General features: G+C 39.6%; 1 protein-coding gene across 4 annotated transcripts in view; it reads right to left on the bottom strand.

The window, feature by feature from the left end:
* Positions 1-27,992, bottom strand: part of PARD3B (par-3 family cell polarity regulator beta) — a 391,710-nt gene that overhangs the window by 30,394 nt on the left and 333,324 nt on the right. For all 4 annotated transcript variants that reach the window (XM_063162314.1, XM_063162315.1, XM_063162316.1 and 1 more), the window contains 2 exons: positions 20,903-21,038; positions 782-861 (listed from right to left, as the gene is read on the bottom strand). In XM_063162314.1, coding sequence (XP_063018384.1) covers positions 782-861; positions 20,903-21,038 — 216 coding nt within the window. The remainder of the gene's footprint in view (positions 1-781; positions 862-20,902; positions 21,039-27,992) is intronic.

Below are 27,992 nucleotides of genomic sequence, written 5' to 3'. Positions count from 1 at the left end.
TTGCTTTGCTTTTACAAATCAGCCTGCCTGTAGGTCCAAGAAGTGGATTGGACCGTGTTTCCCAGGACTTGCCCAGCCCTCTAATTCTAAATGGAGAATATTTTTCTGTTTTTGTTTTCTTCTCCCTGCTTCCCACTATCTCTTCTAGCATCCTCTCACTCCCCTTTCTGGCTTGATTTGTGTTATACTCTGCTATTAGAACTCCCATAGAAATGGGGCTGAAATCCCTGAAATGCTTCCTTTTTGTTATACCCCACTGGTTTCAGACTAGAATTACTCTTCATTCAGTTGATAAGGATTAAAAATTAAAAAAAGCCCTCAGAGAATTCACTCACATATCCAGAGCATTTAGTAAAAGCACAGAGATGTTCTCATGGAATAGACTGCAGTCAGACAGCCCTTGTAGCAACAGTGGGACTTCAGTAGCTGTGGCTGCTGTAGTGGAAGCTTTCCACAGCAATGTTCTGTCAATGCCAGCTGGGATTATATCACTACAAACTCAGTCATTTATGCCCTGCTACGACCTGTTATAACTCTTGCAGAGCCAGCTCCCTCAATGTCATGTTCTCTAGCTATGGATCATGACTCTTGCTGACATGTTCAATGAGAGACCTGTTTTTTAAAAATTCAAAAGTCCAAATTAATAGTACAGGTATAAAATGGCAGTAAATCAGCAGCAAAAGATGACAAGACAAAAGTGCAGAATAATCTCTCATGTTAGAGCTGGACATCAGCTGTGGGCTGCCCTCCCTCCCCATTGGAAGGAGGCTTGGTGCTGTACCTGGGTAAGGATGCATACTGCCTTTCCACCCCCTCGAAGTGAAGATTGTAGGAGCTCCCATCTGGACCTTTTCCAGGCACCTGTGGAGAGGAGAGTAATTAGAGATGAAGATCAATTATGCAGCCCAGCTACTAACAATGCATCTCAAAATGATAAGCAGAGAACACATGATGCTGCAACATGCCAAAATCAACAAAAGAAAGGCAGGGGCTCAAAGAAGCTTCAAATGCCATACCTAATCTTATCACTGCTAACAAGAAAGGCTTCTGTATCAAAGAAGTGTTTAGAGCAGGTACAATCTTCATCACCTTTCCCTCATCTGCCTACTAGCTGGGATACTCTCTCTTCTTCCCTGGCTGGCCTTTTTCCTGGAATCCAGTAACATGAGGACATCATCTAACTAAGCACACCTCTTCTGATTACTGTGGCATAACTACCTGAATCAAAGCTAACATCTTAGTACCAAGTCTGCTTTTTTCCCCTCCACTAGCTTGTTTTGCTTTAGCATAAAATATGATACAAACAGGTTTTCTTTTATTCTTAACATGAATCCAGAAACTTTCCCTAACGCCCCTGCAAAGCTTAGTATCCAGCTGGGAGTTAAGTGCATTTATGATGCTCTGGTGCCATTTCAAAAGTGCAGCATTAGTGCACTCAGCCAAAATGCCAGCGCTACTTGGTTTGTGTTCAAGATGGCAACGGGCATTGGCTGGGGAGCACAATTCTATCAGGAAGGCTCCAACCGGGTACAAACGGTGAACTTCAATGCTTTTAGCACACAGGAGCTCTCCCAATTTCACTCAATGCCTGCTGATGGCCCAAAGTGTTAAGAGCCTTGTTAAAATGGAGCTATTAGTCTTTTCTTCCATAAATGGAGGAGCCTCTGACTGCCTTCAGTGTTTCCTACATTAGTATGTATTCCTATTCTGGTGCTGCTAGAATCAGCAGTTTTATAAAGCAATATACTAAGAGGCCATTTAAAATCCCCTTCCCCTTTTACAGATTAATAGCAGAAAGGAAGATTTAATGCCTTTTCAAACATTTTTAACAATTCATTAAAAAGAAAGTAATAAATCACACCAAGCTTTTGGCAAATGCCTGATTAGAGAAAAGAGAAAACAAAAATTAACATGATTTTTGCATTCTACAGGTTAAAGTACATTTCTGTCAGTCCTGTAATTTATGCACAATACACCATTTTCACTGAAGAGATGATAAACCACTGCAATGAGAAAAGTTGTGCATTCAGGTGTATTAAGTGTTATCTACCTTTACAAAGCATTTCTGTGTACATTACATAAACTGAGTCCTATACAAAGAGAGGAAGTATCATTTGCAGCTGCTAGGCAGGCTGAGAAATTATTCCAGACAAATTTTGTTATGCGCCTTGGCACTCATCAAACATGCAAGATACCTGTAAATGAAAAAAATTATTTAGTATAGGCCTCTTGCAAGCTTCCTTTATCTCATTCAAAACAGAAAGGCATCCTCACAGAATTGTTGGCCACAAGAAAGAAACGCCTCTGATTTGAAATGACCCATGCTTTAGCAGCGACTGACTTTGGATGAGCAAAAACAACAATAATTGTCCTACATTTCAAAAAGAGGGCAGTAGGCTAAAGGGATCATTCATTCATTTTTTTCCATGAGAAAAAGTAACATGCAGAGAGACTTTATAGAGTCACTTAGGTGAAGTCACAGCCACTTTGGCTGCTCTTACACTACTAATTTCATCAGGTTCATAATTTCCCTTAAGTTCCCAGGTACACTAGTAAGAGAAGACCCTCCAGATTTCTCCTGTTTTATGAAGAAGAATGAGGGGAAAAGAAACAAATGTATAATCTGGTCTCTCACCACAAAAACATGCAGTTTTTGATGGTCTACCTGTGCAGCTCTAGATAGGTTATTAATTATGTGCACGAGTCTGGTAGTGGTGTGAGTTTCCTGCATTCTCACACCTAAAGGGAGTAACAGCAGCCAGGCAACATGAAAAAACACAAACACCCAGAATTGTGCCAGCATCAAGCAGTAATCCCAAAACTTATACCAACCACCAAAAGTAAAAAATATTTACATCACAAGGCCTTTTTTCAGCCTGAAAACACCCCTTTTTTGATGATTTCCTGCAGACCAAATAGAAGGCAATAGCCCCTGCCAGGTCTGTTTGTATATATGATTTGAGAGACAGTTACCATAGAAACACCCTGGTGGCGGATACACAATTTTGCTAATTTGGATCCATCGAGCGGCTGAGTCTCCACACCCTATATAAAACCCCCAGTGCACTGGAAAAGCATGCTCTGGCTCTGCACAGCTAATTAAAGGCTCAGCCATTTCTTCTGATTTTCCTTCTCCATCTGTCCATGCGACAGTAAAAGCGTATCATCACTCAGCCTGGAGTGCCAAAATGGTGCCTGGAATAAAACACTACCCTGATGAGAAGAGAAATTGTGAAAATAGAAACACCTCCTCAGTAGAAGTTATTTATGTTTCAGAAAGAGTCAAAGCAAAGGGTTCCTTTGCTGCCTTCTACAACAAACTAAGCTAAAAATCGGTGTGAAATGTACTAATTAGTAAGATCAAAATATTCCAAGTTCTCCTCCTTTCCTAAAACAGGACATATGCAGCTGGCCCTCAGACCAGGTGTGAAAGTTTTAACACACAGTTAATAATCCCAACAATAATATTTAGGTGAAGAAACAGTTATCTTAATAAAACAGGATTAAAACCTGGAAGTGCTGTCAAAGCCAAATGGGTGGTGACCACAAGGTGACCAGCAAGGGAGCTGACAGAAGGTGCAGTGCTCAGCTGAGTCCCTACAGAGGCAGCTGGAAGAGCTTAGGAGACCAACACCCCAATCAATAGAGAACATAGCAGCAGGTGAAATACACATTTCACAAATGCATGGTGAGGCATAACAGAAAAAATGATCCAAAATATGCTCCTGTATTTTTAGGGTTTAAATAAACAACATCAACTTAAATAAGTGGCATCATTATGAACAGTTCATCTCTTAAGAGCGGCCTCAACTAACAAGCAAAACATGAATATGCAAAAGTAATGGGCAGAGATAAACACAGAAACAGCCATCATCTTATCAGTGCAATTAAAAGAGCAGCACGCTTAAATCGAGGAAAGAAAACACTATCTTCATCAAAAAACAACAGCAAACAATTCCTGAAATGTAACTGTTGCAAAGTATTGGTATGGCCAAGGCCCTTGTGGAATGTAAAACAAATAAATACAAATATGAATCAAACCAACTAACATCTGGTTAGCAGGAGACACTAAAGTCCTTGGCAGGTGGAAGAAAGGCAAGGCCTTGGAGAGCTGAATGGGAGAGCAGAACTTCTGCACCAGCAGGCTGTTCTCCTAATTGCCCCTTTGGGAATCCCAGTCACAGCAGTGGCCACACTCAGAGACAAGATACCAGAAAAACTGGCAAGACACTGCCTCCATGTAACTCAACGCCTTAACAGTCAGGATTTTCTGTGTGCCAGAGGTGGTTTTTACACAAGGCTAGTTTATGTTTCTGTTGTTTAAGCCTCTCTTTTTAGAAACAATAATTTTCACTAGCTAACAAGATTTCTGTGATAGAAAGGTATCTCTTCTCAGAAAATATCCTGTGACAACTCTGCATCCTTAATTAAACCCCTGACAGTTCCCAGCAGAAGAACCAGGCTGGTAGAAGTGTAGACTGAAGGACAGCATAGATCAAGCCAGAAACAAATATCTTAGAGCATTCAAACACCTGCAAATAAATTTTAAGCTATAAATAGAATATACCTGTGGGCAGGTGTCTTGAGTAAGTCTGGAATTTGCCTACAGGAGAATTCTGAGGTTGCAGAACAACAATTCTTTAAGGGAAGAGAAAGCTGTACAGAAAAGTGCACGTGACTGTTTTTTCCCTAGGAGATCCTGCATTTCATTCCCTCTCACCTATCTTACACTGCCTTCCTCTTGGAGCATTTGCTGAAGGCTACAATTCTAGCTGCTAGCAGAAAAGCCTCCCTTGCCCCTTCCTTATGGGTCAAGGTGTTAGGGGCTGGACAGATGCTGTGGTACAAAAAATAACAACTATAGCAATCTTTTTCGAAGTTTAAACTTCATGAGACCAGAATTTACTTTTTCTTGTGCATCCACACACAGCTCAAGGTGAGAGCTACCACACTGCAAATAGAAATCAGCAACAACTCCTTGCCCCTACCAGCAGAATTCAGCAGGACAGTGTGTTTTTGCCCGGGGCTCTACTTCTTCTCACGAATTCCCACCTGACTCCCTGCTCAATGTCCATCCTGAGTGAAGCCAGCACAGTGAAAACCCAAGACCATGGATACTGCTTATAAGGAAAATAAATGATGCAGAGACATTTTTAGGTTGGCTGTCTCATACAGTTGCAGTTGCTGTTCCCTCTCCTGCAGGTATTCAGACTTGCATATAGAAAACTTCATCAGCATTGCAGAGGTCAGTTGGTTAAAAAAAATCTTTCAAAACTTCTTAACCAGCTACTCCTCTGCTCAGAGTCAAAAGTTTCGTACTTTTAAAACAGAAAAATATTCAGTGGGTGTTGTATTCAGGAGTATTAATTCTTCATATGCTAAGTATCATTATCCTTTTACTTTTCAGCCCTTTTTTTCCTAAATTCTCAACAATAAGCCTCCTTCAAACATTTCAATTATCACTAAGATCAGAAAGAAAATTTGGACAGTGTTCTGCTCACTAAGTAAGTAGCAATAATGTAACTTCCTCAAGGCTGATGGGATTTTAGCTACATGTTTGTGAATCCAGGGCAAAACACTGCTGACTCCACTTGAGCCACACCTGACTTATTTAAAATTATGGGATATCAGAAAAAGCTTATGAAGATTGGAGTCCTGGGACTCCTAGCTTTTTCACTTATTCACTCTGTATGCTCAGAAAAGTCACTTGAGCTTGTGCACTGTGGTTTTCTACCCATAAAAATGGCAGGATACTACCACTGTATTTTATAGGACTGACATGCACTATAAGACAGGAGACACCCCAGGAAGGCTGCAGATTGAAGCTTCTGCTCTGCCATCAATCCAAGTGCTTTGAAAATGCCACCCACTTCTGCTTTTTGCCTGAAAGTCTGTGTATAAACATGACACATAGAACTGCTGCATTGCTTAGTGCATTTTTCAATAGTCTTGTGATCATCTGCTAAAGGACTTGATTCAGATGCTGTTTTGACCTCTGTTCTCAAAGCTCTTCTTTTGTCTGTGAGCGTTTCTAATCACATGGGTTGAGATTCAGCATGCCAAAAAGAGCTGTGGTATAACGGAATTTGCCCTTTAACCCTCAGGTCTCCCCTCTGCTGAGACACAGTTGGTTTTTGTTTTCAATTAAGTGAAAACTGAAGAAAAATGGAGAGGTAAAAGTGGATTTATTCCCCACCCTGGTCTCAATGTTTCGTACACAGGTGAAGCATCAAAATTAACTGACTTATTTTTTGCATTTCAACTCTTCCTGGTTCTGGGAACTGCAAGTGAAATTTAAGAGCACAATTTGACTTGCTAACTCTCTTTAGCTGCTGAAACAGAGGCAGGAGATGTAAGGCAGTGAACTGGATGGTCCATGTGAAATAGAGGAAATTGATTGATGGGGACTTCTTAATTCCTTACTGCTGTGAAATCCTCATTACCCCACCCTTGGAGAGTCCAGCATTTCCACAGAAAGCAAGGATTCTTCCATCCAGGTTTTTTTTTTGTTTTGCATAAAAAGGTAAAGATTAAAAATTCTACCACTGTCTACAATTCAAAAGAATTTTCCTGATGTTTTCCATACATTCACAAAGAGGGATATATTTTGCTTTCCTAGTTTTGCAATGAAAGTTGAAACAGTGATTTCGCGCTATTATAACACTCATCATTTCTCCCTCTAATTTAGATGGTTTTTAATAAAGCTCCATTGATTCCTCTGAAAGAAATCCCTCCTGGCAAAAGCAGAACACACACGCTGATTGCTAAATATGCAGCAATTATCATATTCAGCGGCGCACTTTAATATCTTATTTATAGATGTATCTATCTATAATTTGCTTTAATTAAGTTGCATTGATTTTAATGGCAGAAGTAGTCCTCGAAGAGGAGTCTAATGTTCTATGAGCCCATTGGTACTGCTTTACCATTGTTTGGATATAAGACAGCACCTTTAATACTTCTTTTTGATATTCTTAGTTGTGCTTTTCTTCTTAGCTGCGATAGCAAGCCAAGATGATGTTCCACAGGAGCTCTTAAAAGCACCTCCACCACTGAAGAGAAAGAGCACTTTCAACTTCTCTGTTACAAACTTGTTTGTTACAAACAAACTTATTCCCAAGAATAAGGAAGGAAGCAGTATCTTCCCAGCAGATCCTGAGACACCTGTTCCTGCTCCATTTTACAGATATCTCAGGACTACAATTGTCAGAGCTTCTCAAATCATGGTCCAATGTCTTCAAGTTTGTTTTGGGTAGTGTGGCAGATGAACTTTTTTATATTTGTGTCAACAGAAAACACAGGTTAAATAATTTGGAAAGGTGAATCAATGGATGGCTCTAGATGCCTGTTCATGGCCCAATTACCAAGTCATGACCTTGCAGTCTCCTAAAGTTCTGCTTTCTGGGCTCAGTCCCAGGGAATGTTGTGCTATCTTTTTTTAAGCACACACTTACTTTAAGCATTTTACACTAATCTGGTTTTGAGATTATTCCAAAGTACACTTGATAGTATTAGAACCATGACAAAGCTCGTCAAAAAAACATCTTGAAGAACAAAAGCAAGGTGTTGCTCACTAGGAGAGTCACACAGCCTTGGTTTCTGCTGGATACCACCACATACCCTGGCCATGATTCAGAAAAGCATGCTAAATACTGAGGGGAGTTTTGTTTTAACTTCAACAGCATCTGATTCCTCTTGGAGGCATTCCCAAAGCTAACATATACCTGCATGTCTTGGTGCCTCCATCTCCTTTTTGAGCAAAAATACACAGGAAAAACATTTATCTCTCTGTATCCTGAACATGTCTTCACACATTTGAATACAGCATTCCAGTGATGATTTTTGCATCTTCACCTCTTAAGTAAATCTATAAGATATTATTGGTTCATATAAACTGAGACTCTATCTCAGAGACTACCAAGGTAGCTTTATAACATTACTTATGCAGATCTTAATATATCATTCCCTGTTAGTATTTTTTTTCAAGTGAAAAGTAAGTGCTGGCTTTTTAAATCACTTCCTACTGGAATATATCAGCACTAATTTTATAAGAATTGTTCATGTTAAAATGCAAGAGCATGATCTCAAAGAAAAAGCACCGAAGTAGCTATGCAAGTACATTATCAGTTTCTGGTCATTATTTTTCATTCACTGATTATCACTTAAGTGTTGATTAATAGTTATGTTCATGCTGCTAGAATGCATTTCCCTTGGATGAGAAAAACACCCTTGTCCAAAGGAAAAAAGAGATAGTAATCAAACCAACCTTCCTCTTCCCTATAAGAAACACAGACACACACTCCAGAGTCACTGATGATCTTGGTTTTGCTGTTGAATAGGTTTGAAGATTTTCACTTAGAAAATCAGCTGTATGCAATCAGAACACTACTTGGTTGGTCCGATTGCAAGGCAATTAAATGCTCCCCTTCTGCCTGTCTCTCTCTCAAGATACATACATATACATACACATGCTCACACACAAATGTACATACTCAGAGTCACTTGTCCCTTCTCCCTATGCAATGAACACCAGGAACACTGAAAACAGCAGTGTTCCATGGTGAAATTAAGCAGGGCTGATTATCTCAGGATTTACTTTTCCTCCTCAGTAATGCCCTACCTCTTGTTCAAGGAGGTGAAACTAATGGTTTAGATTTAGAGGGAGCAGAAAATTCTCTATAAAGGCAATAGACTGAGGGAAATACAAACACAGATGGGAACTTTAAAAGGGAAACAGGCTGTTCCCATAGCAGTTTAAAAACATGGCAATTGCCTTAGTTTTGTAGAAAACAAGCTCTCAGCATTTGCTGTATCTTGCAACACTAAAGAGAGAGAAAACAGCAAAGATGGAGGTGAAGCCAGAACTGCAAAGTGTTTTTACACAGTCCCACCAAGAAAATACTCTGCTTTCTGAACCCTTGCCCCACGATCCCCCAATCCCTGGTGCTGGAGAACTACGGTTTCCTTTGACCAAGCAAAATGAGATAATTTCCTGGCCTGTGTCAGTCTCTGTGGGTGGCTTCCTTCTCCATTAGTTGTATAATATGTTTTGGTTAATTCTATCTCTTAATTGTCCTTAATGAGCACCAGATTTGCAACACCCTCACTTGCAAACCTATTCTCAAATTAGAGACAAACAGAAGTTTCCCTTGAGTTGAGAGAGAAACTTAAAAACAGCAAAACAAAAACGCAAAAAACCCACAGCACCCATCAGCATTGATTCTTTCCTACTAGAAGGAGGCACTTCAATTGGTCTTACCCTGAACCAGGCCAAAGTAATTAATCTCTTCCCAGCCACTAAAGAGTGTAACTTAACCTGTCACGGAGATACACTTGTGACGCAATATACAGCGTACCAACCCATATGTGTGGATACATTTCTAAAGCAGATCTCCTTTAGTTGTTCTACAATACTGTGTGTAATTCCTCTCCCTCCATGAAACCAGTCCCCTGCTTTACCCTGTTTGAAACTAAGCTGCTTCTTGTTCTTCCCAGTCTTGCATTCTTTGCTTCTCTTCTCACTGTAATTAGTTTACAAGACTACTTATCCAGATGATTACTGCTTTTAAATGACAGTCATCTTTTCTTTTACTCCAGTTCATTGTTGTGCATCATTTTGTCTTGCTATCTGAATATCCAGTTCTCTAAAGCATTTTCTCATTATGTTATCTCCTGATATAAGGCATTTTGAAATACTTCATGAGAGACATTGTATGAAGTGAATTGAATTGAATTTTCTCTCAAAGTCAGGCTTTCAGCATCTTTCTCTAGCTAAGTCAGCAGAGTTCTTGGCACCAATGCCAAGGTGTAATGGCCATGCTTTGCAGCTCAGCTATGAGCTTGTGCTCTTTTTAGGGAAAATGAAATGACAGTGTCAGTACCTGGAAAGCAAACAGAGGACAGATCAATATTTCCATTTAAGATGAGGATGGCAAAATGAAAATGTTTGCTGTATTTTTGAGCGTTTTAACGCACACATTGAGATAACGCTATTTTGCTGTGTCTACCTACATGTGGTGTTGGTGCTGAATGTGTACGCAGGGGGTCTATGCATGTGTATGTCAGAGAAGAAAAGAGGGAGGGGAGGGGGAAATAGCAGGGCATGGAACTAAATTGCAGAGCAAGTAGTGGAAATAGACAGTGAAAAGCTTCCTGCAGGCAGGCGGCTTCACAGGGGAGAGCAAGCCTTTCATTGTCTATAAAATCATGCTTTGCTGGAGGTCCTCAAGAGTAGAAGGGGTAGCACCTAGAGGCACTAAATCTCTCACTGTTGTATTATTGCATTCTATGCACTTAGCTACTGTACAAACCAGTGCACTGCTTCAAGAAAAGAAAAGGAGGAAGAAGGGGGAAAATGACCAGAGGGAAGAAGAGGAAGATGGCAGTAAAATTGGAAAACGACCCCCTGCCACAGCTCTTCCCAAGAATACTTCACATCAAAGAAAAGCTGCAGAGTAAATCGTCACGGAGTTAAAAGTTAACTTCAACTCCTTCCATTGTGATTTGACACCCCTATGGAACAGTACTCCTAGAATCTGAATGGTTAGTCTGTAGCACAGGGTATTAAATCCACCTTAATCCTGTTAAACACAGATGCCAATAAAGAGAGGCACTCTCTCAATGGCATCACGACAAAAGCTCTCCACACAGCAAATTCAATATGGTTAACAACAAAAAAAACCCAACCAAAAAAATCACACAAAAAACCACAAAGAAACCCCCCAAAAACAACAACCAAAAACCAACAAACCCAAAACCCCTCCCCAAATCTGGATTAATACTGAGCAAACAACATCAGCATAAGCAGGCTTAGAGACAGGAATTGCTTTCCATATGCTATGGCATCAGGTTCCTCCGGATCTTCAGATACCAGTCTGTAAATGTTACAGACATTGTTTCTCCTGCTTGCAACTGCTGTTGGGTGGTGACCTTCTTTGCTTGCTGATACCAATTTAGCAGTTGGTACAGTTTTTCTGTGATTTGGTACTGTCTGTTGTTTGTTGGTACCAGATGGATACCAGATGGGTAACTGTGGGCAATGGTTCCTCTGTGTTCCAATCCCAAAAATCACTGCCTATAGGGTCAGTCTTGTCAGTTGACTCCAAAGTGGCACTTCAAAGCAGCATTCTGAAAAACCTCAACATCTGTTCCTTACTCCTAATGACCTTAAAAAAAATGTTGCAGACATACTTTCCTTTCGCCAGGAGTTACTGTGCATCTGCAGGAAAAATACAACCTTACAGATGCTCACAGCCATCAAACTCACTCTCGCTAATGGCAGCTCCAGGAGCCACCACCTCAACTCTGAAAGTCAGCACCGAATGTGAAGTATAATCAATATATTTTTTTCCATGGTAGCTCCAAAATGTAGGAGTTCAGAGATATTTCAAGGCATTTTTCAAAGAAGTACTTTCAGCAGTGAAGTGAAAGAACAAGAAAAAATAAAAAAGTGGCTTTGAAAGGCAGCAGGGATACCTGAGGGCTAAGTTTAAAGCATGGAGGAAAAGCAAGAAAAGATAAAGTGATGGAAGAGATCTGTTAACTATTAATTTCTGATTGGTCTTTCAAAATGTTGACCTAGTTGTCAAACAATAGACAGGAGCTGAAAGGTCAGTTAATGGAGTTGAATATTGCCAATTGCAGATACCTCCTGTTACCTCCTGTGTTATTCCATACAACTGCTTTTGTTTCTAAGAACAGAAAAAAAGTTCATTTAGGACAGTACGCAAGTATTTTGGTAAATTCTCTATATGTGCTAGAGCAGAATGCTGTCTGCAGAAAAATATAGCTGACATCAAAGCATGTTCCCCACCCCCTGTCTTGCTTCATGGAGAAGTTATGATAAACAGGTTATGTGTTCCCTAAGGTTACCATGGAAACCCATTCTTTTCAGGCCATCATTTGCAAAGGTAAAATTTGCATTAAAATGTGATGGAATTTGATTTTGTGCATGTGTGTGTGAAACTCAAGTGGGGTCATGCTACCACGCAGTATAGCTGTTATTGCAAACCCAGGAGCATATGCTTAAGAGAGAGATCTATTAATCTGTGTAAACACCTCAGTGACCAAATTACAGTTTAATTGCTAACTTGACAAGTATCTTCCTAGCAAATTAAGAGAAATACATTAAAAAGTAGCTTCAAACGCAAATGTAAATGTTCATACTGATCCACTGGTGGGTATCACTAGATAGCATTTTGCTAAATTCCCCTATAATCACTGCACAGGAAAGAGTGAATTTAGATTGTCAGAATGACTTTGTTTTGATGATGGCAGACCAGAGATGGAAGGCACAGGCAAGTACTTCAAATTATAAATTTTTATCTTATCTTGAAGAAGTTATCATCAAATTATGACCTATAGAATATAATTTAATATAACCATGCTTACTGCATTACCAGCAACTCTTGAATCCAAGTGACTCCCTTCATTTTGGGTCACACAGTAACTTCAAACTTTCACTCTAGGTATCTGCTACTCTGACTTTTCTTGGAAAAGCTGATGGTGGAAAGCATAACCTGATCCAGGCTTCCCTAGGGTCGAGGTTCCCTCAGAGATCCTGCCATTGTTTCTTGTCACATGCAGCCCTGGCATTCCTAACACAGAAGGACATTATTTGCAATCATAATGTTGACAATCATTATTCCAGCCTAGCAAGAGAATGGATGAATAGCCTAATCTAGAAAGATCTTATAATTGGTGACGAGACTGCATTGTGGAGGAGATACCTGCTGCTCAGTTGTATGCATTCACGACTTACATGCTAAATTTGATATAGTACTTTATGAAATCTATGCTACTCTGGGTTATTCACATATCATCTGTCCTGAGCAGCAGGACACCCCTGGAGGCAGCAACTCTTATTTCTACTTGCAAGGCAGACATTCCACTATCACCCGGATTACAGCAGAGTCAGTAACTCCTATCACACAGGATTATGATGCATGTTCAGCTGGAATGATGCTACTTAATATTGGGCAACATGACATTTAACACAACAGTCAGGCCATCTGATGAGGAAATGCAGCAAAAACACAGGCAGGAGTATGTGTCTTAGTGTTTAGCATCAAAACCACTTGTTTAACATAAAAAAACTCCTTGATTAGTGTCTCAAAAACACACCAAGAAAATCAAATCAAAATCAGCCCTTCAGATTAGGCTGCATGGTGCCATTCTGCATTGGGAAATTTCTGCTTGCAAATTCAGTTTACTAAACCAAGCAAGAACACTAAAGAAGTTTTAAAAAACCAAGCAAAAACACTAAAGAAGTTTTAAAAAAACAAATGCAAACAAAGATTAAATTGATTATTAACTTTTGCAGAACTTCTTAACACTAAGCACATCTCATAGGAGGAATATGTTCTAGTCAGATTCTGTACGGAGCAAGAAGGAAGACAGTAGTACTCCCTTTCCCAGTGATTTTTAAGAGCCAGACAGAGCTGAACATTGAAGAGAGCTGGCCATGAGCAGAACAGTCAAAATTATGTTCAGCACCATCCTTATGGGGTAAATGCAGTTCTCTTTTTCCATATTTTGTACTTTATTTTAATGCAGTCTTGATATTAGATTAGGATCTGCACAACAGACCTTAGACTGGGAACTAATAAAGTTATCCACCCAATCTCTCCATGTCTGAGTCACTGACTTTCTTTTTCATTTTAAATAATTATAGCAATGTCGCCTGTTTGTTGAGAAAAATAGGGCCTTTATATATTCACAGATAATTGCAAACGCCCAACACCAGTGATACATTCTAATTACTTTTCACACCTTGGCTGTGAAAAAATCTTGAACTTTTTAGTGGTTTTCTAACTGCAAGACAACAATGTAGCCAGAGCACTGACACCCTGACTGCTGAAGCTGTATGGAGCAGTTCTGCTAATGCATTTTGCAGCAAGGAACTTCAGCAAAATTCAAGAAGAGCCAAGGCCTCCCTCAGATCTTGTACTGCAGGAATGAGAAGTGCTGCACAGTAATACAACAGAAGAACTCAATCCAGAAATCAAAAGTAATGAAAAGTCCATTATTTCAGTTGGCTTCTGTCACATACTTAACTATAACAAATACAAGATCTGGGCTCTCTAACAGCCTCAATGACATAGTTGTATTACTTGACCCAGCTTCTTTCAAGCTCAGCCTTTGACCCTCAAGTTCTGCACACACTGGGCAATCATTGCTGTTTGCCTCACTGAGGTCACTCTGCTTTCCCTGATGTTAAATGAACAAATTTTGCAGTCCTTTCTCCAAACCACTCTCTGATTTAGCGGGGTATTATCCCTAGCAGGCTGAGCTGGACAGTGACCGGCATCTTCAGGAAAGGGGGTGCTGTCTGGGACAGCAGTAGCCAGGCAACTCTTTGGATCATAGGTATGTTTTAGGGAGGAGATTTCTTTTTAATCTGCAACACTGAACATGAACATGACCCAGGGAAATTAAGTACTAAGAATTGAAAAAGAAGTCAACCATGACAGCATCTATTTGACAAATGCACCGGATACCTGGTAGTAAAGGCCAGAGCTTGTGCCTGAAGGGGATCGGGTTTGAGGCCTGATTTCAGGCCTGATCCAATAAATAGCTAAGTGCATGCTTAGCTTCAGACCTGAATTTCAGTGGCATAACAGATTTGTCTTGTGATTAAAAAATGAGTGTTGTAACTGGGGCCCCATTCCACAAGTTAAGTAGGCCTCTTACTAATGGCCCGAGGAAGAGGAGGTCAGTTTAAAAGGAAGCCAACTTTCCCCCCTCCCCTGCAGCCCGGCCCAGGAGCAGCTGTATTTGATTCTATAGGTGTATGGGGCACTGAGCTGCTGGGCGCCGGGACTACGCTGTCACAGAGCAGGATCACTGAGGCTAAGTAAGGGAGGGAAGGCTCAAGGTGCAGAGTACTGGCTTTGGCAGCCCCATGTGAGAAGAGTCAGTGTTAAAATCTCAGTCCTCTTGCAGCTTTACCATGTGATGCTGGCCTGAGATTTGGCAGAGTGTGCACACATGCTCAGGGAAAGTGGCCACACAGCCCCTTGTCTACAGAGTGACAAACAAGGAGATAGAAACTTGCTGAAGCCTATACTGGCAGGAGCTTGCCAAAACCAAAGCAAAGACCCAGCTACTACTGAGAACTGCAGTCAAGCCAGATTACAGCTAGCTCCAAAAAGGCTATTTGTGCCCATTTTTCCTGTCCACATAATAAAAAGCCAACAGATAAAAGCTGCAGAGCTGTGGGCTATATGCTTAAACAGAGTAACTGTTCAGCATACTAAACTGCATGGATTACCTGCTCACAGGCTCCCCTCATCAATATAATTATCAGTTAGAGATTTGTTTCTTGCCTCCCTTAACATACTGGCAAATTAGGCAAAATGTATACAATGGAAAACCTCTAGGGCCCTTTATATCATATCAAGTTGATCTGTGGCAGCTGTCATGATCTCTGCAATGCCCCACTCTAATGCTCCATTTGGGCAATATCAGAAGAACCTGTCCTAACTGCAAGGGACATGATTGCTCTCACATTTTGAATCTCTCAAAGTACTGTGAGCCAGCAAAGACAGCCACAGCCTGGCAGCACTGCATGTTTTTGTCTGATTTCTTTCAGCAACTTGTATGAAATAAGAGAAATGCTTAGTGTTTGTCATCCTCAGAATCACCCCCCTGCATTGAAAAACAACAAAACCCAGCTGTATGCAGAAGCACCTTGTGGAATAGATGTCATGATGAATTTCTGGAATTCACAGAATTCACAGGGTATAAACAGCACCAATGAGCTTTGATAAGATGGCATATGGTACCAGAACTGACTCCCCTGGTAAATGAGAGCATATAGAAAGTGCATGCCTGAAAACATGAGCACTTCAGACTGCCCTCTGGTTCAGATAATCTGCACCAAATCTAACCTTTGTATAAGTAGGAATGATTCCAAACAAGTTACAGAAGTCACTCTTTATCACTAGTATTAATGGAATTGAATTTGGCTCTCCTTGCATGTGCCATTTGGAATAGTTTATTTTTCACATGAGGTTTGGCGGGAATTTCTCCCAAATAATTTCCCCCCAAAACTATCCCCAAAAGCTGGCCTGTAAATTACAAAATCACTCTGCTTAGTTAGAACAGCTCTGTGTAATACATCTCAATCTGAAAACTTCATTACGCAGAGATAATTTGGAATCAAAAAGTTCTTGATCAGTAAATTAATCATACATTCTAATAAAATATTTTGAGTACTCTCTTAATTAGTATTCTAACAACAAATACTTCTGATCTGTATTTTTCAAAGCAGCCATACCTTAAATAAGTTATTGTATTTTTCTTCTTTTCTTTTTATTTAATGTTTTCTACTAATAGTCTGTGGACTCAGAAAGTCTGGGATTTGCATCAGTTTCTGCTATATGGTTTCACATAAAATTGTCAGCTTCTCCCATTGCGCTAGAAGACAGGAATGTTACTATTCTAGAAGTTGGAATTCTGGTTTCTAACCCTAGTCCAACACAAACGTTTGCGTGTTTTAGGAACCTAACCTATTTGAAATGCAACATCCTGAACATGGAATTAATTGATCATGAAAAGTACAAACAGCTCCTTATTCATCCTGAAGGAAGCGCAGAACCCTTTGACACATTATGGAAAAATAATGCAGTTATTAATGCTCCTTTCTTTGTTCTCGTTGATTTTTAGGCTTGGAATGCTGCCAGGCACACAATAAAGTACGTGGCCTTTAACACACACAGGCATGATTCTTTTTTCCTACTCTCAACTGGGAGCTGACAAAACTCAGTACATTACAGGTTTAGTTCAATTGAAACGTTCACAGCCAGGATCCAGAGACAGGTTTTCTTGTATCTTTAGGTTATTTACAAGCTTGCAAATCCTATCTGCAAATAAGGAAATGGCTTTTAGAAACAGTTAAGGCGAGGTTCTTTACAGTGAAGCTGCTGTGGTCACTAACAGGTGAAGAACTATTTGCAATGTGGCTGGTGTTACATGTAGTCCTTGAATGTACATTAAAAAGATAAAGTTTCAAGGATTTACTGCCATCCTGAAGGAAAGAATCGATGTTTTAAGTAACTGGATTTGTACAAAGTCTTTAAGACAATCCAAGTAAATCCTCAAATAGATGATTAATTCCTCATTATTTAAATGCCCTTAAATACAAGTGCAGATGCTAACTGCATGGCTTTCTCTTGACAGCTCCTTAGCTATTTCTCATGATCTGCTATTAGGCTGTGACTCTAAAGCTCTGAAAAAGACTGCCTGTGGAAAACCCTTCCAGCTCCTAGAGAGACTAAGTTCTTGCAGCTTATTCTTACACAGTTCTTTCAGAGTCTGACTGATACTGCAGCTATGATAATAGTACACAAACATCTGCCTCATTTGGGAGACCCGGATTAGGTTTTTATTGGGTATCTTCACGAGTGCTTTGAGTATCTGATGTCCCACTAAGACATGAGCATGTATGCACATGCCTAAACCCTTTTTAGAGCTGATTTATCCCAATATTCCCTAGCTGTCAGAAAATTTCAGGGTAATCTCATTTTACACTGACAACAAAAGGCATTCATTTTTCTAGACAATATTTATGCTTATTATCAGCCTGTCCTTTGGCTAACTAGCTGAGGTTTACTTTAAGTCTTGTGATCCACCATACAGAATTTGGTTTATCATTTATCCTAGTTATAAACCTGAAAGAGGGGGTGGGTGATGCAGGGGCAGAGGGGGGGAGTGTGGAGAAAGTCCAAAGGATTAAAAACTTGACAACAAACCAAAGCACAATGGAATTGGAAAAGAATTTTAAAGGGTCTGGCTCTATAGCAGAGAGACATTTTGTCTGTTTATGGAGACACACTAAACTGAATTATTCAGTTTCTTACAAAAAGAAAAGGAATAGACTGTGGGGAAGAGAAAGCAGAATGAAGGCGCAAGAGAGCAAAAAATTCATCCAGCAACAGATGAGAAGAACAGAGGAGAATTGGAAAATGGATGCAGGGGGGAGGAATGGATGATGAGAGAATAGCAGGCCTATTTAAAATGAATTTTTGACCTTATTTTTAAAACATTTATGGATCCCAATTGCCTGTCATGAGATCATTTTCCCTTACAATGCTAGCTTTTCAGTTGGATCTGCTTTAACTTGATTTATCCCACTTAAAAAAAGTAGATTGTTAGAAATACCCCTTCTATTAGAAATTCTGTCCCATTACAGTGTCAGCTAAAGGCCACTTGTCAATGTCAGCTTTATCAGATAGAAATTTGCTTCATGAGTTCTCAGATACTATTTTGGAGGACAAGACCCAGGGTCCGTTTTTGAGGCTGCTGATTTGCGATGGGATAGTGTCTTCTCAAATTATCCTCTGCATTTCCCAATTTATCTGCACGTTTCAGGAGATGGTGGGAAGTGATTACAGCAGCTGCTGTACATTAGAAAGACATCTTATAGGAAAGTTGGCTTAGGTAAAACAGTTGACTGAGAAAAGTAAGGAAAGGACTAATTGAGTCTTAAAAAGACAGAGACCCAGCATCTCTTTTCCAGCTGCAGCTTCCCTGGTGCCACAACCTCACTTGGGAAGCAAGAAAACTTCTACCAGAAGGTTTTCTCCCTCCTCAGCTGTCTGTTGTCTCTCTAAAGAAAGACCTGACATCCTGAATATTAGAGTAAGTTTTTATTTATTTGCAATTATGCAATTAGTCATCAACATGTCTCTTCACTGATAGGTAAAGGTGGAAAAAAAACAGCTGCTGTTCAATCTGGGTTACCACAGTACTGCTGAGGGTCAGCTGCCCAAGGTGGGAATGATGGCATTGCTTAAAAGCTAACTTGAGGCAGCATTCTAGCAAGATGCTTTGAGACATCTTTTATTCTTTTTAATATTTTGATTCTATTTTTGTTCCTTCTTTTCTGTCTCTGTAGATTGCAACATAGGTATTTTAAGGGTAGAACTACACGCAGAAGCAGAACTTCCAGCCATGAGTCAAAAGACAGCAAGCTGTGGCTGCGGTGTTTCCCAGACTAAAAGACAGTGCCTATGAAAGCACGGCTGGCTGGATCAATGGATGATATTGTTGCAATGAAGAGACCAGAAGTCTTTGAAGTTTATAAACCACTTCAACAAGAAGAACTGTTGCAGCAACAAACTTCAGAGTACTAAAGCCCTCAAGGTAAACTCTGATTTTTAAGCAGACTGCCATTCCTCATAACAAAACTGTTTACAAATATTCTGCACTGGAAGGACAAAACCCAGCAATCCTGGTGCCACTATTATGAATCATTTAATGATTAAGGTACTTTAAGCACCCTTTCAGGTGCTTTGATTAAGGACAACATGCCTCATGGGAAAAGCAAAGCTTTGGAAATCAGTAATCTTTGGGCATTATACTTAACAGGAAAGGCTTATAGAGGATTACCTAGAAGAAACCTTTCTGAATCTTGTGAAACTACACTGGATAACAAATCCCAACCTCATCTGAGCATTAATAAAGTTTTATCAGTTTCAGATAAGAGGTAGAAATCCTCAGGCTGCTGAAAAGGTAGCACTGACCCAGTCTAAGGCCTGTGAGGACACTTACCACAACACAGAATTTCAACAGGAAGACATATTTGATGCATATTCTTATTTTAGTTTACAAAAGCAATTCAGAAGAAGAATGGCAGGTACATTGACTCACAAATTTGGGTCACAAAATTTAAGGTAGTGGATTAAAGTTAACTGCTTTAAGGAAAGAATTATTTTGCTGAAGATGACACTTTTGGTAATTGAATAAGAATAATATACACAACAACAGTTTTTGAGTTAATGAACAAATATATATGATAATTTATGTAAAAACACCCCTTTTAACTCTGCATCTCTCTGTGGTTTCAATAAAGTCTACTCTTGCATAGGATTTTTTATAATATAGCAGTCATTGCAGATTTCACTTCAGCATTCGTACCGATAGTTTGGAGACATTAAAACCAATGTTAGTTCAAACTTCAGAAGTATATGCATTCTTAAGATTTTCACACAATTATGCCTTTTTTAAACTATAATTTTGAATTTAGCATAAATTGCATTTTATCAAAACTACATTTTTGAATGCTGGTTGATTATAATTACCTCTAAGGAGACAGTGTCTAAGTTCAAAACTTGCTCAGGCAGACCTCTTGAGTACCCATAGACTATGGCTGTTGCATTTATTTAACAGATTAAAAAAGTTGATTCAATCTCTAGTTTTTCTATAGGTTATGGGTTACTCTGCAGTAGTGGGGTAGATAATATGTCTCTGTGTAGTGTGAGGCCTAGATGTAAAACAGGAAATACACCATATACACATGCATACAACAAATATAGTTCTATAGTGTTCATAGAATTTTAAGAAATTTGATGCAGGGGAGCAAATTATTACATTTTTCACTTTAGAAAAGTTACAAAGGTTGTAACGTGGCCAGATTGCTACTGTCCCATGTGCAGAAGGAAGGGTAGGACAGACACGCCTCTATTTCCTTTCTCTCACTTCGCAGCTAAGCACAGTGAGAGGCTGCTCTTCTAATGCTCTTGTTAACCCAGATAATCGCTGGATGAACAGCCAGAGTACCAAAAATCCATCTGAAAAGCCCTTGACGCTACCACACATGGCAAAGTTTGGCAGTGACTCTGTCTTGGGCTCAATGGAGGAAACCTGGGCCTAAATCAGACACAGTGAATGGACAAGTTAATTTTAGCCAAGTTCTAATTATTAACATTTTCTCTTAAAAAGAGACATTTCATTGGCGTGTTGTCTCTTTGGTGGGCTGGCATCAGGGATTTCTCTGCTTCTATGAAGTCCCTAAATTCACGTTAAACCAATAGAGGATTTCTGTAAAACACAAACAAACCAGAATCTTCTGCTAACTCTGAGTGTTGCCAAAGCCCTAATGATCCCACTGAGGACCTACCCAGCGCTGGTCATAGTCTGGCAGGGGTGTCCTTCCCTCGTCGTCCTCGTAGAAGGGCAAGCCCTCCCGCCGGGCCTGCTGGTACTCCTTCCGCAGCCTCTGGATCCGATCAGCGTTCCCGCCACCTGTGCAGCCGCTGGGGGAAAAAACAGCTGAATGAAACTCCTATCAACACACATATCTGACACCAGGTACACACAGAGAATTGCCAGACCCGAGACAAAGGGATTGTGTTTGATTTTCCTGATTTGCGTAGCTCCCACTGGCCCCTATCAGCCTTATTTTTGCTTTCTTATATTGGCAAAGCTGCTAATTGTGAACTTGATTCCTGCTTTTAAAAAAGGCTGTCCCTGTCCAAAGAACTTAGCAATTCCAGTACAAGACAAGAGACAACAGATGGATGCAGACAGATGGGGGAGCACAAGAAAACTTTTAACATTCCTGTGAGCAGCTATAAATGACTATCATATTTTAATAATGATGATGATGATGATGATAAGCTGACAAAAAATGTTTCCTTTTGCTCCCATGCTAAATGTGGAATTTCCCTAAAATTACATATGTTCTAGGTAAAGAATAAACTATTATTCACAGAGAAGCACAAAAAAGTTTTGTCTCATAAAAAAACCACAAACTCCCTCCCAATTTTACAAAGAACTCAAACATCAACCATGAAAATCCAGGGTAGGCAAGAGAGATGGGAAAGTACACTATTAAATTTTGACACTACAGTTTTAAAGTGGTAATTAAACAGTAATTCACTTAGTAATCCACAAAGACTCACTTGTATGCAGAACTGCATACACTGCAAATTGCTCTGGTAAATCCGGTGGAGTTGCTTAGTTTATCAAGTTGAACACATGCCTTTCTGTGGATTTTGACCCTAGTGAGCCTTCTAAAACCTTACAGCTGGGCTTGTACAACTGTAGAAGCTCAAGCTATAACCAGGAACTATTAAATAAAATCCTGAAAATGGCTAAGAATTCAAAAAACGTTGCTCATATTTTAAATGAAAAAATTAAAAGTTTCCAGCAGATATTTCCAGGCCTGCTGTAGTCAGCACTGGGGTGAGTACTGAGTGAAAAGTTAAGTAGCATTTACTGGCATTCTCAGGGAATTATTAATTATACAATTGATTTGTGGCTGCTCCTAAACTCAAACCATTGTTTTTGCAGCACTTCACTGTATATTCACTTAATCTATAAACTTAACTGTGCCTCACCATCAGTGGATTACAGAGACAGAGATTTGCTCGCATGAACACAGAGTCAGTGGAGCATCTTGCTACATCACACTCCTCTATGAGTATGCCAGAATCTAGGGAAGCCCTTTATAGGATTTGCATAGCAAACAGAATTTGGACAGCACACACAAAATATTGGACATTAACCCATCAGTTCAATAATACTTAGTTTCTAGTATGTATCAGCAATCTAGACTGGTTGGAAATTAACTACCAATTAAGAGAAATTCCACATAGGCTGCAAATGCAACTGAATATGCAGTTAGGATTGGAAATGGTTACTTGCAGCATCAGTATGTTGCCATGAAAAATCAAATGACTTCCTTCCCTGAAGCCTAAGTTATCCATCCATTCTATAAAGTCCCAGAGGTTTCAAGCTTCTCTGGCTGACTTACTGAAATCTTCCAGAGCACAAGAGATTTTTCTCATGATCTGCCAAGACAGTGCAGAAAGCTTGCACAAACTCTGTGGACTATTGATGGAAAAAAAGATATATTCCCTCCTCAGCTTTATTCCTTCCATAGATAACTGCCTCTGTTCTTTGCATTAATTCTTGTCAAATAGTGAAGAACCATTTCCAGTTTGCAAAACACTGAAACTGAGGTCTAGCTAATGGAAACTATCACTTAGAACAGTGAAGCCTGGTCCATAGCTCATGAGCACTACAATACCTGTGAAATCCCCTGACATTACTTGTGAATAAAGATAAAGTGTTTAATGATAATGTATGCTAACATACAGATAAGCCCAAAGTATTGTCCCTGTTGCTTTGCCAACAACATAGCCCAAAGCAGCACTAGTTAAGAGGGAAACACTGAAATACAGGCAATAGGTCTAGTTTGATTCCAGTCAATCTGGTTTCCTGCAGCTCTCTGCAAACTGTACGGCACCTGTCACCAGGGGTCTAACCCATTTTCTACCACCAGGTACTTTGGCTGAAGAGACAATCTGAAAATACACATACATTGGGTTTCCCCCCACCTTTTAAAATTAAATCTGAGATTGATACATTGCAAGACAATCAGGAGCCTGTGCTCACTGTCAGTCTCCTGTAGGTGAACTTCCTTCTGCTCAAACCCTTTGAGCCAGCGAGTGGGAGTGGTGCTGCTGATTATATTTATTACAAGACAGGGCCTGACAGATTTTGCTTTGGCAAACCTCTGCCACGCAGTATTAAAATACAAACCCTAGCCATGAGAATAAGTAGGAACATTTAAATGAAAGATAGCAGCACATGGAAAGTTATCCATCTGGATTAGTGTGAAAACACAAGCATAATCTCTGTGGAAACAAGCAGCTCCGTGAAGTCTGATTTCCTGTGCCTCTCTCCTGTGGGTTCTCTCGTGTCTGATAAGAGTTCACACTGCAGTGTTTCTACCCAGCATGAGCATTCATCCCGGCCTCTCTAGCAGGCTGCTTATTTGCACTTACTGAAACTTTGTGTTCCAGTATCTCCTGAACATCAAGTCACCAGTCAAGCCTGGTCAAAAATGGCCAGCAGGTTCAAAATTTCTTAGAAAAGTGAAGGGAACAGGTAGGAAGAGAGTTGGTCAGTACATCCACTTCATATTTTCAGGATACAGTTAAAGCTCCACATTTTTTTTCTCCATTGCTTACAGGCACAAATGTAAAAGATATTGGCTTTTGAAAGAGCTGCATTCTAGCTTACCATGGAAGTTTTACCCACTCCTGAGTAAAGTGAGATAAATATGATGCCCTGTGCAATGCTCATGAAACAGCTCTGAATTTCAACTTGGCTCCTGACAATTATGTGAATATATGAACCACATTCAAACTCACCAGATGAATTCAATCAGCACTGTGCAAATATCGCATACATAATCTATTAGTTTACCCCAAAGAAACTGAAGCATTGAATTCAAACAGAATGAAGTCATCAGTAATAAAAAAAAGAAACTGATAAGGCAATATTAAAAAAAACCCAACACAATATTCCAAGATTTGCAGAGAAGATCATACATTGACTGTAAACTATTCTCCCATCTGCCTATAAATACATAATTAAAAAATATTGGTTTGATCAGATAGCAGTTCTCAGACAGGGAAACAGCAGATGAATACCAGTTCAAATGTTTCAGATGCATGACTATTTATACTGTAAAGGAACCTGTGCTTACAGAAGAAATACAGAAACAATACTCCAATCAAAGTCAGCGTATATTAAGGACACTTTACTGAAGCTTTTCAGCAAGCCTGGTAAGTACAGCAGACAGATTTCTTTTACAGTAGCTTTACATTTAATGCAGGGCTCTCTCCTTGAGGAGATATAAATATTACAGTCTTTCTCATATGTACAGTTTTGTGCACGCTTGCTTCCCTGACATGGCTCTGGAGCCATGCTACACATTTTTCAGAGAACCATGCAACCACACTTTTACCACTCCCCCCACCATCACATGTTCCCAGCATCCAAAATTTAATGTACTCACTGACTTCTCTCTGTCACAAGACTGAGAGAACTGTTCGCTCAGCATTTTCCAGTTGTTTTCAGAACAATTTCCTGAAATTGTGCTACGTGTAAGGAGACTGATTCACAAGCAGCTGACACTGGGAAGTTCTAAAATAATGTCTATGTGCAGGAATGAATCTCTGAGAAACTTCAAAGAATTGTGAAGACTCAGGTACTGATTTCAAACAATAGTAACAAGCACGTCCAAAATCCCAAGCCATAAACAAACTTAAGAGAAGTTTAACAGTTCTTCCAGTAAGCTGCACACACTGCAATGTTTTGGTTTTTTTGGTTGAAACAGAAAAAAACCCAACAAACTTATGTGAACATTCAAAAGAGGAAAGCATACATTCCTGTAGTCATTCTGTAGTTTTGTTAAATACAGTCCTTATTGGGAGAATAAGGACTTTTTCTGGCTTGGGAGAAGGAGAAAACAAGTCTGTGCTATCGTTTGAACCAACACGATCGTTCTAGTCCAGCAGCTGGGGCTGTGCCACCAACTGCACAAACAATGGCCAGAACTCACAGTCCCTCCCTGTGCCTGCACCTGTTGGAAGCACCACACAGAACCCACCTTGCCCACTGCAAGGGACAAGCTTCCAAACGGCCTCTCAACCAATACAGCTGGAACAGACAGCCCAAGACAAAAGGGGAACAATAATGTAGCAGAGACTGAGCTTCCAGCTCACTGACGTTATGTAAAATATGACAGTGAAATTTCACCCCATCACCTCTGAAGAGAGAGATGAACAAGCGCCATAGCAATAATATTATATATGACAGACATATTGAATAATATTCAATATGACAGACTAGGGTTTTTTTCCAAAGAATTAGAGTACCATAATCAGTATTTAACATGTATGGCTCAGGTTTTACACAGTAAAATATCCTCTGTGTTCTTCCTCTAAATTGCTAATCTGTATTTCCATCATTCAAGTTCAAATGCCATTTTTTAAATTAGTGACTTCTTACTGCAGCTTTCTTGATAACACAAATTAAAAGCAAGTGTTGCACACATGAAGTAAGATGAACCACTTAAAGCTATATATAAACATACATTTAAAGAGGCAATAAACATTTTGTTTCCAGTGGTTTTCTTAGACACATTAATATTGCACAGGGCTTTTTTGCCAGCCGCTTCTTTCAAACACTGATTTCACCCAGCTGACTGTCAGTCCCCTAAGCAAACAACTGGTGCTTCCAAGTTAAAATAAAACAAAACAAGCAAACAAGAAAGAAGAAAAAGAAAAATTATTCTTTTAGAGAATTTTCCATTAACAAACAAATCCAAGACAAAACGTGATTCACAGACTCTAGAGAATGGACAATCTTCCATTCATGATCTGCTAAAAAACAAAACTAATTTTACATACTAAAAGGAACACAGTGGTCTACAAAGATACACAGTATAAGGGCGTCCAACAGAGCATGTAAGAGTATCTACCTTTCACTAAAGATAAAACTTCCATTTTGAAGTTATAACAAATAAATATTTGAGTAAGTTTCTTTTTCAGTTCCAGTCCTTGCATTTCTACCCTGTATGAAGATATTTTTGCAACCTCAATAGTAAGAAGAATAGTGGGAAGTGATAAAAAGAAAATCAATGGTAAGAACATAATTCTACTGTAATTCAGCTTTCATCTTTGTGACCACCAAGGAAAAGAGATTTTAGAGAGATATGAACATTTGCTCTTTTCATATGCACTTGAGTAAGAAAATGGTATTGCTAGGAAAGACTTGTCAGAAATGCCTTGCTGACATCCCTGATGTTGCCTTGGAGGTTCAGGAACCACCTGTGATGTTCAGCCAAAGCCAGCCTGGGTTTTGGCTACACACACCTCACACTGAGGACCCAAGTTAGGAACGACATCTTTCTAGGAACTGGAACTGTGCATATGGCTTTATTTGTCTCCATAACACCTGCTTTCTTGCTGTGGGCAGGAACATCCTTGATGTATGCACAACTACTGTCTTTCTCAATGGAGAGGGGCTTTATGAGGACAATTGATTTGGACTCTTGTGCAGAGTGACTGGTAGGTAGCCTTGGAGCCCTGTTCCATTTAGGCAGGACTGTCTGAGAAGGTCTGCAGAGATGGACTGACTGTGAGACAGCATTAGATGGATGTATTTCTCTCTAGGTACATAAATACATATAAAGAAACATAAACAAACTGCAGAAAAACAAATTACACTTAAGAAGTCATTTACATGTAGTTGAACCCGTATATTAAAGTCCCTGAATCTTAATCTGTTTTACAATATTTTAAAAACTCATAACTGTGCTTCAGTGAAACATATGCTGTCACCTTTCAATTCTTTAGGTGAACATAAAAGCAGTACAATCACTTCTGTCCAAAAGGTCAAAGCCTCCTAGGGCAGCACATGACTACCATTTGTCTGGAGGTAAATTGAGTCCTATTGACCCTGTAACATCACTACTGACCTCTTGACATTAGGAGCTTAGTGGAAAGAGAGAAGATGATATTCTCAGGTTCCTACAGACTCATTAGGAAGAAAGAAGGAAAGAGAGCCTTGCATGATATGAATTAGCAATGTCATTAACCTTCTCTTTCCCCAAATAGCTCACAATATGTTTACAAAAACCTCAAAAGAACCATTTGAAGATTGAGACCAACAGATTTGTATCACTTTCAGTTTTTCCAAACTGTTTATAAAATATCTCTCAGTGGCTTGACACAAGGCAACCTTTTATGTTTCCCTTCCTTCACATGACATACAACACCTTTTCCTGTTTGTCATGGCAGACAGCCTAGACATTCAAATGAGCATCATCTTTTCAAACCAGCCACTTCTCATCTCCATTACTCTCTTTATAATTTATAGTTGACTACAACTGGACAGGAATAATGGGAGGTATAGCCAAATTTGTTGTTTTATGAAAACAAAATTCGCACACTGAGGTTTAACTTCACTGTAAACAGATATGGTATATGCTACTCTAACAGAAACACATTATTTGCAACCAAGTAGAAAGGAAAGAAAAAAAGGCAGACATTTTCTTGTTTTTAGCCAGATTGTCGTCTTTATTTCAAAGAAAGGTCATTTTTTTCCTTTTCTCTGCTCAATGTATTGTGCCTCATCAAAGAAGGCAATCACCAGATCTTAACTAATAGTAAAAAAAGATGCCTTTCCAGTTTGGGCTGGTTAATGGCAATGTCTGTTTCTGGCATGGGACCAGTTTACTGCTGTCTTGTTGATATGAGATGTGCACTTGTCTCTGAAGGGCTAGGAAAGCAGGGAGATTAGGGACTCGGCTGCTGACAACAACCCAACTCTCTATAAACAACACACAATGAAAATAATGAAAAACAGATTTTCCTGGTATTTTCAGTAGCCTCTAGACAATGCAACAG

This window comes from Melospiza melodia, chromosome 8 (genome assembly GCF_035770615.1).
Source record: "Melospiza melodia melodia isolate bMelMel2 chromosome 8, bMelMel2.pri, whole genome shotgun sequence".
Lineage (NCBI taxonomy): Eukaryota > Metazoa > Chordata > Aves > Passeriformes > Passerellidae > Melospiza > Melospiza melodia.
This window is presented reverse-complemented; position numbering and strand designations above follow the sequence as displayed.